The sequence below is a fragment of the Nycticebus coucang genome, chromosome 18 (genome assembly GCF_027406575.1).
Source record: "Nycticebus coucang isolate mNycCou1 chromosome 18, mNycCou1.pri, whole genome shotgun sequence".
Taxonomy (NCBI): Eukaryota; Metazoa; Chordata; class Mammalia; order Primates; family Lorisidae; genus Nycticebus; species Nycticebus coucang.
In genome coordinates this window covers 19,520,951-19,533,012 of record NC_069797.1, presented here as the reverse complement: position 1 = coordinate 19,533,012, position 12,062 = coordinate 19,520,951, and the positions used below count along the sequence as shown (strand labels likewise).

At 46.6% G+C, this 12,062-nt stretch overlaps 1 protein-coding gene across 2 annotated transcripts in view; it reads left to right on the top strand.

Annotated features, from left to right (window-relative positions):
• USP43 (ubiquitin specific peptidase 43) overlaps positions 1–12,062 on the top strand; it is a 64,344-nt gene that overhangs the window by 9,237 nt on the left and 43,045 nt on the right. For both annotated transcript variants that reach the window (XM_053569189.1, XM_053569188.1), the window contains exon 3: positions 7,338–7,441. In XM_053569189.1, coding sequence (XP_053425164.1) covers positions 7,338–7,441 — 104 coding nt within the window. The remainder of the gene's footprint in view (positions 1–7,337; positions 7,442–12,062) is intronic.

Here is a 12,062-nt window from a genome sequence, read left to right as displayed (position 1 = left end):
TTGATAACGTTACACTTTGCTATATCTCATAAATGATCCAGATGTAGCCACAAGAACTACTTTATCAGCTTTTTTAGTTTCGTTTAAAAATTGAACAGTCTCTTCCCAACCCTCTCATGAATCAACCAAAACGCCTTGGAAAATGCTTAGGTCTTTCAGCCATCACCTTCTCATTTCTTCATTATTTTCTTGGAACCCGTCATTCTAGAGTAATAAAGAATGAATGTCTCAGGAAACTGAGTCTTTTTTTTTTTTTCTTTTTTAAGCACATCCACACAGCCATCTGTTATCTTTCTCTTTAATTTTTATTTATTTTTCTATTGTATAATTACAGGATCTTTCTCTTAAAGTGGTAGCTTGCAACTTTCAGAAAAGGAGAACGTAACTGTGTGTGTTCCATGTATGAGAGAGGTTGAGTAAACTTCTCAAAGCAACATAGGTAAAGAAACCAGAGAGTCAGTCTTTGAGCCCAAAGAATCTGGCTCAAAAGCCTTTCTTCTTATTTTAAAAATAATCACCCCACTCCACCCCAAAACACACAAATGAAACAGAGCAAGAATCACCACCACAAAACCTGGCAGGACCCCACTCTCAAAGGTTATGATGGTTCCTCTGGGTTGTGACATTGGGGGTGGTTTTTCTTGTCTTCGCAGCGATTTTCTGTTTATCTTATTCTGACCCTTTTAGTTGGCAAGGGACAAAAATTTAACTTGATCCCACTTAAGGAAAGGATATTTATTGGGTTTTATAACTTGTAAATCTGAGGGGCTGAAGCAGCCTCAGGTCGGGCTGGATCCGAGGACCTCGGTCTTTGACTCACTCTTGATCTCTTATTTCTGGCTTCATTCCCACACTGGCTCTGCCCACATGGTAGCAGGAAAAGCTCTACAATGCTCAGGCAGTCTTCAGAGCCTGGGATTCTAGAAAAAGCCCAGGGAAGAGTCTGATTATTCCAGTTTGGTTCACATGTCCATTCCTGGGTGGGTGGACAGAAGAGTGGCCTATTCTGGTTGGGCACACGGGGGTTGCATGGATATGGGGGTGAACACAGGCCTAGGAGAGCATTTATAGAATTGGAACAGGTTGCTTTCCCTAAGAATGGAATGCCAACCAGATAAATTTATGTTTGTTATACTGTATATCTCTTCAGTTTATAGTAAACACCTTTTTAAATCAGTGATATATTTTTTAAAAAGGGACTGTTTATTGAATGTTTGTTTGTTATGTGTCAGACATCCAACTTGGTGCTTTTCATGACTTATTTTACTAATGGACACAGTCTCATTCTGTTGCCCTGGGCTAGAGTGCCGTGGCCTCAGCCTAGCTCATAGCAGCCTCTAATTACTGAGTTCAGGGGATCCACCTGCCTCAGCCTCCCAGGTAGCTGGGACTGCAGGTGCCTGCTGCAACACCTGGGTAATTTTTCTATTTTTAGTAGAGACATGTTGTCACTCTTGCTCAGGCTGGTTTCACAAACTCCTGAGCTCAAGCAATCCTCCTGCCTTGGCCTCCCAGAGTGCTAGGATTATAGGCTTGAGCCACCACGCCTGGCCCAATAAATTCTTGAATGGTTGACTAAATTAGTTATGCTTTACTAGTATAAGCACAACTCTTTATTTTATAGTTGGTGGAAATTTAGGTTAAGTAAGTGCCTTAAGGCCACTCAACTTGTACTTGGTGGAAATAGAATGGAATGGGTCTATTTATGCCAAAGGCCCCGTGCTGAGTCCCTGTCCTTGTTTTGGGTGTCCCTTGCCTTCTTAGTTCCCCATGGTGGGTGAGAGGAGACTTGAAAGTGGGAGGTATCTCTTCCTGCCAGCTGTATAGGAAAAGTCTCATATTCTATTTCCCCCTCCTCTCTCCCTGGCTATGCCTTGCAGCTCTTCCTACCTGGAAAGTAGGTGGGACAGGTAGCCTTCCAGATTGCTTTTCAATTTTCCTCTTCCATCCCTGGGTAACAGTAAAAGGCTTATGAGTGGAGAAGATCATGAAGAGAGTAAGTAATTTTCCCCAAGTCACACAGCTAGTGAGTGGGAGAGCCAGGACCTGTAATAGGGTTTCTCAACCTCAACATTTTTGATATTTGCAGCCACGTGATTCTTTGTTGGGGAGGTCTGTGCTGTTCATTTTGGCGTTACTAGCATCCCTTTATCCACTAGATACCAAGGGGACCCCACAGTTGTGATAACCAAAAATGTCTCCAGACATTGCCAGATGTCCCCCGTGGGAGGGAGTAAAATCACCCCTCAATTGAGAACCGGTGCTCTAGAACCTTTGTTCCTAATAATGGCACACCACCCCCAAAGCTTTCGTTAAACATTGAGTTTATTGAAGCTAAGAAGGCCTACCAGTAATTCTTTTTAATAACTTTAAGACACAAGTAAAAGCAGTCGTAATTGGTTTTCTAATTCTGAATATGTCCCCGTGTAATATTCTCCACACTGCAGCCAGATTTTTTAGAAAGGAAATAAGATCACATCACTGCCCGGCTTGAATTCCTCCAGTGGCTTCCTATTGTATTTAGGACTAAATCCAGACTCCTAGGTGGCTGATAGGCCCCTACCTGCCTGGGCCTGCTATATACTCAGCTGATTCTAGACCCATGTGCCCCTAGCTCCCTATCCCTGGCCACACTGGCTGCCCTCTGTCCCTAGTTTGCCATGCATTGTTAGAAGTAGCCACTGAGGCAAGATGGCTGTGGCCAGAGAGAGGAGCTTACACCGCCCTTACTTTGACCTGATTGAAACCAGAAAAGATCTTTTTTTCTCTGTCCAGGGTCAAAGCCTCTTCTGAAATTTGTTCTCAGAAAATTGGACTGCCTGTCGAGGCCTGGCTGTGCACCCTTGAAGGCAAAGAACAGAGCTGTTGGGATTATTTGGCACAGAGCTTCATTTTCCCTTTCTGAGAAGAAAAGCTGCTTTCCTCTGCGTAACTCTTGAGTGATTTTTCTTTTTGAATTTATTTTTGTTTCCAAGACATAGGAAAGCCACATAGCTAGATTTGTTTGAAACTGAAATAGGAATCGTAAGTGACAATGTCTTTTCTATTATTCTAACGAGTCTTAAATGAATCGTTCATTTAAGATTCTTCGTTTTGTGAAAGGGGGCATTTTTTTAACTACCCTATTAAAAACACCGACACACACACAATCTTTCTGGCAGTTGGTTTTCCACAAAATTCCACTCTTTTGGCATTAAGGAGGGGATGTGGCTGAGGAGAGGACCGGGAGGCTAACATATATTAAGCACTGACTATGTGCTAACATATATTAAGCACTGACTATGTACATGTCATCTCTTTTGATCATTTATTTATGTATTTAGAGACAGAGTCTCACTCTGCTGCCCTGGGTAGAGTGCTATGGTGTCATCATAGTTCTCAGCAACATCAAACTCTTGGGCTCAAGACATCCTCCTGCCTCACCCTGCCTAGTAGCTGGGACTACAGGTGCCAGCTGCAGTACCTGGGTAGTTTTTCTGTTTTTAGTAGAGACGGGGTAGGGTCTCACTCTTGCTCAGGCTGGTCTCCAACTCCTGAGCTCAAGCAATCCACCCTCCTCAGCCTTCCAGAGTGCCAGGATTACAAGTGTAAGCTACCACGCCTGGCATCTCTTTTGATTTTAAAGGCTACTGCATGAGGTTGACGTGGTAGTCTTACTCCTTTCCCATGTAGAATGAGGCTCAAGGGGAGGGATTGAGAGTTGTTTGGTTAGCAGAGGGTAGAGCCAGCCTGGTCTGACCTCATTGTCCATGCCTTGTGATGACTCCCTGTTGCCCCTCACTCCGGCCTTGTTCAGCATTTTCTCTCTTTCCACATCATGTCCCTGGGTGATCCTGTCCAACAGCCAACCCCAATTTTGCTCAGCAATACCCTGTGTCATTGTGAGTTCTTTGGTTGCAAGCAACAGCAGCCAACTTGAGCTGACCCAAATAGAAGGGGAACTTAGGGAAGAGCATAGAAGAAAAGGAAGGCTAAAGGACCAGCCCGCATCGGTCAAGAATCGGGCAGCTCTGCAGGCGTCTCAATGGCAGGGTCTGCTCAGCTCTCTGCCCTGGACTCCACTGTGGGAACAAATGTTTTCAGCCTTTTGGCCCCTGTGTTCCTGATTCACATTCAGGGCGGGAACATCTCAGTCTGGCTCGAGTGGGTCCTGGGCCTGTCCCTTGGTCGGGGCAGACAGAACCTTGAAGAAAGAGCCAGCTCTCCCTCCCCAGAGACTGGGTTCTGTGCTTGAGAAGGAGGAGGAGTGAATCCCAGGCAGCCAAAATATACCAGTGCCCACTCGGCACCCAAGTTAGCTCTGTCTCTGCCTGGGTATTGCGTCACCCTTGGACTCAGCATGCCCTTCCCAAACCCACCGCTCCTTCTGTCTTTCCCTCTCTGCTAATGGCACTGGTTTTCTCCAGGTTTCAGATGGGAAGCTTGGAGTTGGTTCTCTTAGTCTCATCCCTCTGTCCCCCAGTCAGGTGCCGAGGTATGAGCTGCTGGCACAGGGTGTCCTAAATCCAGCCCTCCTTTTCATTTTCGTAGCTCCTGCCCCAGTTCACCCTGCTGCTGCCTGGATCTTTGAGCCTCCTAATCTGTGTCCTAACCTCCAGATTTATCCTTCATCAGGGAATGGCTATCAGGCTAATTGTCTCTTTAAGCATGTCACTATCACCTAGGTTCAAACCCATCAGATCCTTCCTGTTGGGTAGCATCAACAATCATTTACACAGTAGTTACACTGTACCACTGTTCTGAGTGGTTTTTATTTATTTATTTATTTTTTGAGACAGAGTCTTACTTTGTTGCCCTCGGTAGAATGCTGTGGTGTCAAAGCTCACAGCAATCTCAGACTCTTGGGCTCAAGCGATTCTCTTGCCTCAGCCTCCCGAGCAGCTGGGACTACAGGCGCCTGCCACAACGCCCGGCTATTTTTTGGTTGCAGTTTGGCCGGGGCTGGGTTTGAACCCACCACCCTCGGTATATGGGGCCGGCGCCCTACTCACTGAGCCACAGGTGCCGCCCGGTTTTTATTTATTTATACACAGATACACACACACACTCTCTCTCTCTCTCTTTAAGTTCTCAAAACATCCCTATCCAGGTGGGTACTAATAGTTGAGGAACCATGGAGCAAAGAGATCAAGTAATTTCTTTAGTTGTATGAGAGAGGTTGAGTAATCATCATGGCCATGTAGCAGTGCGGGGATTTGAAACCCTGCCTTGTGACTCTGGAGTCAACATTCCTGACCCTTGTTTACTGAGCCAGACTTTGAGCGCCCCACCCGGGTGGAATTAGACTCACCTTCCAACCCTATTTTCTATTTCTCTTTGCACATCTTGTATTCTGGTTAAATTTGGCATCATAAATATTAGGATGAAGAAGAGTAACCATTTTGAGTACTCACTTATTTGCTCCGATATTCTATTATGAAAAATCTCAAACATATGGGCAAATCGAATTAATTCTGCAGTGAACACTCCTACCCACCACTTCGATGCTACAATTTACATTTTGCTAAATTTGCTGTATCACACATTTACCCATCTGTCTATCTCTCTATCCACTCATTACTCTATCTTTTTTTTTTTTTTCTAATCTTATTTTTTGACGTACTTGGAAGTAAATTGCACACACTGGTATACTCTACCTCAGCACTCCACGTTTGTTTCTTTGGTGTGCTTCTGTCCTCTGAAGTCCTTCAACATTTGCCTCAGTTCCACCCAGGTCTTCACCTACACCTCATGGCCTGTCTGTCCACCTAAGGGTATGCATTCTCATTGGGGGTGATTTCACACAAGAGCCAAAGGCCCCAAGGCCCCAAAAGTGGTCTTTGTGGGGATAGATTTTCATACAGTACATAGACACACCTAACAGTTTATCTATGGTATTAAAGTTTCATGGGGAATGATTAGGAAAAATTCCCCATGATTAGGAAAAATTGTTTAAAGAGGCTCCTCAAGGGGAGTGATTATGGAAAAGTTGAGAAATACTTTTCTAGGGTATATTTTATGCATGATCTTATATAGATACTTAATATAGGCGATTTTAAATGTTACTGATGGCTGGCTTTCATTCTGAGATTGCCCTCAGGGAAAAACCTCTTCCAGGACAGTGATTTTGCACAGCTGGGTTTTAATATATAATTGTGTCCTGTGTGTTGTAGGGAGTACGCAGGGGGTGAAGAATACACTTAAGGAAACCAGAACGCTGTAATAATTATATTGGCTGTAGTAGGCATCCGGAAGAGGGTAGTGGCATTGGGGCAGGTAGGAGGCCCAAGGTGGGATAGGCTAAAAAATGACCCCCCCACCTCCCGCCAAAATTAGGTCCTAATCCTTGTGTCTTGTAGATGTTATCTTACATGGTAAAGACTTTGCACATGTGATTAAATTAAGGATCTTGACATGGTCATTAGCCTGGATTATTCAGGTGGGCCCTAAATGCAATCCCAAATGTTCTTATAAAAGAGAGGTTGAGAGAGGCTTGATACACACAGGGGAGAGAGCAGGGTGAAGATAGAGCAGAGAGACGCTAGCAATGAAGGCTGGAGTGATGTGACCACAAGCCAAGGAGTTCTAGCAGCCACCTGAAGTTGGATGAGGCAAGGAATAGACTCCCCTAGAGCCTCTGGAGGGAGTGTGGCCCTGCCGATGCCTTAATTTTGGCCCAGCTGTACTGATTTTGCATTTCTGTTCCTGAGAACCATAAGAGAATAAATCTCGTTACAGTGGAAGCCACTAGATTGTCATAATCTGCTACAATAGCCACCAGAAACAAACACACAAGGGAATGCGTACAAGGACACAAGAGTACTGATGTACGGAGTGAAGAAAGCTTTAGGCATCAAGTTCTAAAATGTAAAGCCTACTTTGTCTGCAGAAGACAGTACGTACGTGAAAACTGGCTCACTGGAAAATGTGGCCAGGAAGGATTTTGCAGGCAGGGGACTCATGGAGAGATGTGGGGTGGAGGCATTTGAGGTTCTGGCAGCCCACTCAAGTGAAATGTGCAAAAGGCATCTAGGCTTTGAGGCCCGGCAGGACGGAAATAAAGAACAGAGGCCATCAGTCCACGGGGAATGGTTGAGGCTGGGGAGTAGGAGTGTGCATTCGCCAAGGTTCATGCTTTGAGCTTGCCCTTTTTGTACATACACTCCTTTTCTTGGGGACTTTGGGAGGTGAAGGAAGTGAAAGAGCATTGAGCTATGGTAAAGGCTGCCTTGAAGGCCAAGACTCCTCGGAGGCCCAGAAAGTGATAACGTCCAGGAGATAGCCATGGTCTGTGGTCTGGAAGCAGCTGAGTGACAGGAGTGTATCTAATCTTGCTTCTTTTCCTCATTTCTTTGTAGCTTCCACCTGAAGCCAGTAAAACCTCTGAGAATCACGTGTCACCATCGACTCAGCTTTCTCTAGGTCAGAGCTTTGTGCAAAGCCACTTCCAAGCACAATATAGGTAAGACTGGAATGTGTTCAGAATGTATCATCTGAGGTCCCAGCAAGCTTCATTGCTGGTAGCCAGTCTCCCCTTGCCAGATTTACCCTGAGATTACAAACAGAAACCCCAGACACCCTTCCTGATACCATTATAAATCCCAAGGAACCGCTCACTTTTGTTGTCTGGACTTCAGTGTTTTTTCTTTTTCTTTTTGGCTTCTGGGCCTTCCACCTCCCCTTGGAGGCCGGTGATGAGAGGGCGATACTGCAGAGGGCGAGTGGGGAGCCCAGGTCATTCTCCAAGCAGCAAGCAATCACTGGGAAGTTGGGAAGACCCTTCTTGTTTGTTCTTTATAGCTGGAGAGCCCACTTTAGCAAGTCAGTCTGAGCCTAAGAGTTCTCAGCATTACAAGGACCTGTAGAAAGTATGTATTGTCTGCAGGCTTTTGTATATGAAAGAGCAGAGACTCAGTGAAGGCAGAATGTTTTCAAGCGTTAGGATGATTAGAGAAAAGCATTAATAGCGTTGAGAGGTCAGAGGAGAGACACCCCCTGGGCTTCTTGGAGGATGTCTGAGGCAAGATAAATAGGATTGAATGGGTGGCAACAGGTTCAGGAAGAAGAAACACAAGCTTAAAGGTGGGGCTGAGCACAAAGATCAGGATTTAGGTGAAGCCATTGGCCACAGAGAGCCTCTTCCAGGTGTGGTGTTTGTCCCTGTAGGTGCACATAGACGCCCCTATACAGGGTGGTCAGAAAGTTCATGTGCAATTTTGCTGGTAGCCAGTCAATTTTGCACATGAACTTTCTGGCCACCCTGTGTATACACACACACATGCATACGTATATACTATATTTCATTTAATCCTTATAGAAGTTCTGTGAGATGAATACTATAATCTGGGAGGCTGGGCTTTTTGCAAGGACAGGGGGCAAGTGGCAGAACCACGATTTGCCCCCTGAAATATCCTGAGGCACAGGTCCTGTCCGTGCTTCCTCTGTCATTCTTCCTCTTCTATTTTTCCATCTTAACTTTGTGCATTCGTTGTGATTTTCTGTTGCATAGATGCTGTGCCCTCTATCCGGGATACTAAAAGGATTTTTTATATTTTTCTTCTGGATGTTGTGTTAAATCATCTCAAAGCTGTGCTTTCCTCTGCATCTCCTGGAAAATCCTCCCTGTGCTTGGCTCTGCAGTGCTTTTTAGAGGTCTCCTGATGGTTTTCTTCTCTTATTTCCTTGTGTTCAAACAAGGAAACAACATTCAGTCTTCTAGAATTCTCTTTAGTATAGCCAGTTACTTCCCTACTTTTGGGGGGATTTGTATTCTTTGTGTTTGACTAGGACGAGGTTGCTTCAAATTGCCTGGAAACTGTCCTGATTTAGGATTTACAGTATATTCAGAAGTCAATGATAAAATAAATACTCTGTGAACAATGTCTACAGGGGTGATTGTTTGCTTAGGAAGAACAAAGTCTCTGAAACACTTTGGAAAAATGCCAGAACTGCTTTCTACTGCAGCAGAAAAATCCACAGCACTGGCGAGGTTCCCTCACTGTCTGCCCCACCAGGGAGGACCCTGAAGGAACAGCCAGAACAACCGTGGGGCGCCCCATTGCTGCCCTTGATTGCTTAGAATATTGGGTAACGGAAATCTCTTCTACGTGAACCCAGATGTCATTGTTGTACCCGAAGAAAGGCATGTTCATTTCCTGAGGGACTTGGTGGCCCTCAGGAGGTGTGCGGAGGGGAAACCTAGATTTTGTGGCCACCGACCTTGGTAGCTACTGGTCGTGAAAGCCACTTGAAGGGCATCTCTCCTATCTTCAGGTACCCATAGCAAAGGCTGCTAGAAACAAAAATAAGGGAACAGAGGAAAAGACCAGAGGAAGAGAACACCATTTAGAAAGAGGGCGGGGAGCATAAGGTGCGGGGATGTTAGAGAAGGGAAGGGGCATGGATAATCGCCACCAGGTAGCATTCACTGGTGTCCTTGTACAATAAATTCACGCATTTATCTGCTCACTTTGTTCTCTCTCCGCCTTCCCTGCGTGTCCACATTCACGCCTTCCTTCTTTCAAGTATCTGAGTGCTGTAGAGCTGGGCCCGGTGGTTACCGTGAGGAGCGTATCTCCTGGCCCACCAGAGGGCCATCTTAACCACCGTACCCTTGCGATTCTCTGAGATTCCTTCATGCCCTCCTATGCGCCAGGGTCTCTTGTAGGTGCTGGGAACAAGACAGCTCCTGTTGTCATGGAGCGCCCCCTCTGGAGGATATTAGACAGTACACGTAAGCGGTAGTGTGTGCTGGTGACCAGTGAACTGATAAGGAGCTACTGGGGGAAGGGGAAGCCAGCGTTAGATTAGGGGGTCAGGGAAGGCTGCTTTGCAGAGGGATGTTGGAGCTGAGAATGGACTGACCAGGTGTCCACCATTCAGATAATTGGGGAAAGGGTATTCCAGGCAGAGGAAACAGCACAGGCAAACAGCCTGGGGTGGGAATGATCTTGGCAAGTTCAAGGAGTGGAAAAGCCAAGGGAGCTGCCGAGGAGTGAGTGGGCAGGAGGTGGGGTGGGGGAGGTGAGTAGGCACCCGGCAGGGCAGGTTCTCAGCCCAAGCGTGTGAGTCTCAGTCTAGAGGGCATAGGAGGCCATGCAGAGTTCAAAGCAGGGCGTGGTCTAGTTCATCCCTTGTGTGACCGTGGTTGCCTTGGGTGATGCAGGGAGCCGGGGGCAGTGGGTGGTACTGCTGCCATTGTCCCAGCGGGATAGCAATGGTAGCAGGACCCATGGAGGCAGCAGTGGAGATGAAGGGAGTGGGGTGTGGGGAGGAGCATGTTTGGACACAGGGACAGTGGTGGGGATGGAAGGAGAGGGTGGGTTTGGAGCATGTTTGGACACAGAGGCAGCAAGACTGGCTGATGTGTTGCAGGTGAGTAGGGGAGGGATGGAGGGAAAGCCTAGAATCTAGGGGAACTCCTGAGTTTTTGCATAGTTATAACTGGTGAGTGCTTTGGAACAAAAGTTGAAGGTGCTCTGTAGTACGTGTGACGGATGCCTGACTTGGTATGGAGTGAGTCCTGGGTGGGGGGGATGTCTGAGGAAGCGACATTCTCGCTAATACATTTGTTGTTGTTGTTGTTTTGAGACAGAGCCTTAAGCTATCGCCCTGGGTAGAGTGCCATGGCGTCACAGCTCACAGCAACCTCCAACTCTTGGGCTTAAGCCATTCTCTTGCTTCAGTCTCCCGAGTAGCTGGGACTACAGGCACCCACCACAATGCCTGGCTACTTTTTAGTTGTAGTTGTAATTGTTTGGCAGGCCCAGGCTAGATTCGAACCCATCAGCTCTGGTGTATGTGGCTGGTGCCTTAGCCACTTGAGCTACAGGTGTCACCATGCTAATCCATCATTAAGGACTGCCAGTGCAGTGGGTAGATCTCTGTCCTGGGGGATGATGAGTAAAAGTTGAAGGTGTCCATGCTAAAAATGGTCTGGTGACAGTTCAAAATACCCACTCTGTGTCTGATGAGCTATAGCAAAGAAAAAGTGTGGGCAGGGATGCCTATCCAGGGGTGGGCTTTTAACGTCTGAAGGTGATTTTCTGCAGCAGTCAGTGGGAAGCTCCAAGCTGGTGGCACCTGCGACTCAGTTCCCCTGGCTTCCTCACGGTGGCAGAGGGCGTGCCTCGGTGGGGTGCCAGCCTTTGGGAAACTGGGAGACAGATGTTATTATGAGTTAATTCAGAGGCCTTGGTTCACTGAGATTCTTTTAATGTGTTGGAAGAGGGAAGAGTCTGAGAGGCTGGCGGTATGGACCACAGGAGGAGTACTTAGTTATTCCACCTGGTTGTGAGCCCAGCCTACAAAGGTCTTGCAAGTCTAATAACCAGGGATCGCTGCTGGCATTTTGGCTGAAGGAGGGATCTTGTGTTTTGCATTTTCTTGGTGTGTGTGTTCATTTGTTCATGTTGTTCGTTGCCTTTACTCACAGGGTCTCATCTGTGGCCCCATCGCAGGCAATGTTCCCTCTTAGGCAAAGCATGTTTTGAAGGTTTGATCTTGGAGGAGGGACATCCCGATTACATATTGTCATAATCTTCATGGTTTGCGTAAACGTCAGTTCTGCTGCGCAGTGAGCAGGTAGCGTTGGCCAGGTTTGAGGTGTGAGATGCGTGTATAGTCAGCAGCAGTTAAAGAGCAGAGTGGCAAGATGTGAAGGGTCAAAGCCTGGGGCTCATTCTGGGGCATTTGTAGCAGGTAGAAAGCAAATAGGTGTCCTGGGTTTTAGTGACTTGCTGAGCTTTGCAACAGAAGCAGTTTGACAACTGAATACCGTAGGGAAATAGGCGCACGATCATCGAAGGGCGGTGGGATGATTTTCTGTTCCCTGCAGGGGATGGTGAGGACAGAAGGACCTCTTAGGGGTCACACGGGGTGTTGGTATAGCCTGATGACATAGCTGGCGTTTTCCATAAACATGAAGCTGCTTCTATTATCTTCTTCAGATCTATTGGTCACACTCATTCTGTCCTCATTTCTCAACCTGCGAGAAATAGGTTATGAGGTCAGACAATTAAGTTTGTGAACTCATCCTAGAAAAAGCGCTAATTGCTGAACATCACTGTGGTCACCTTCTAAGT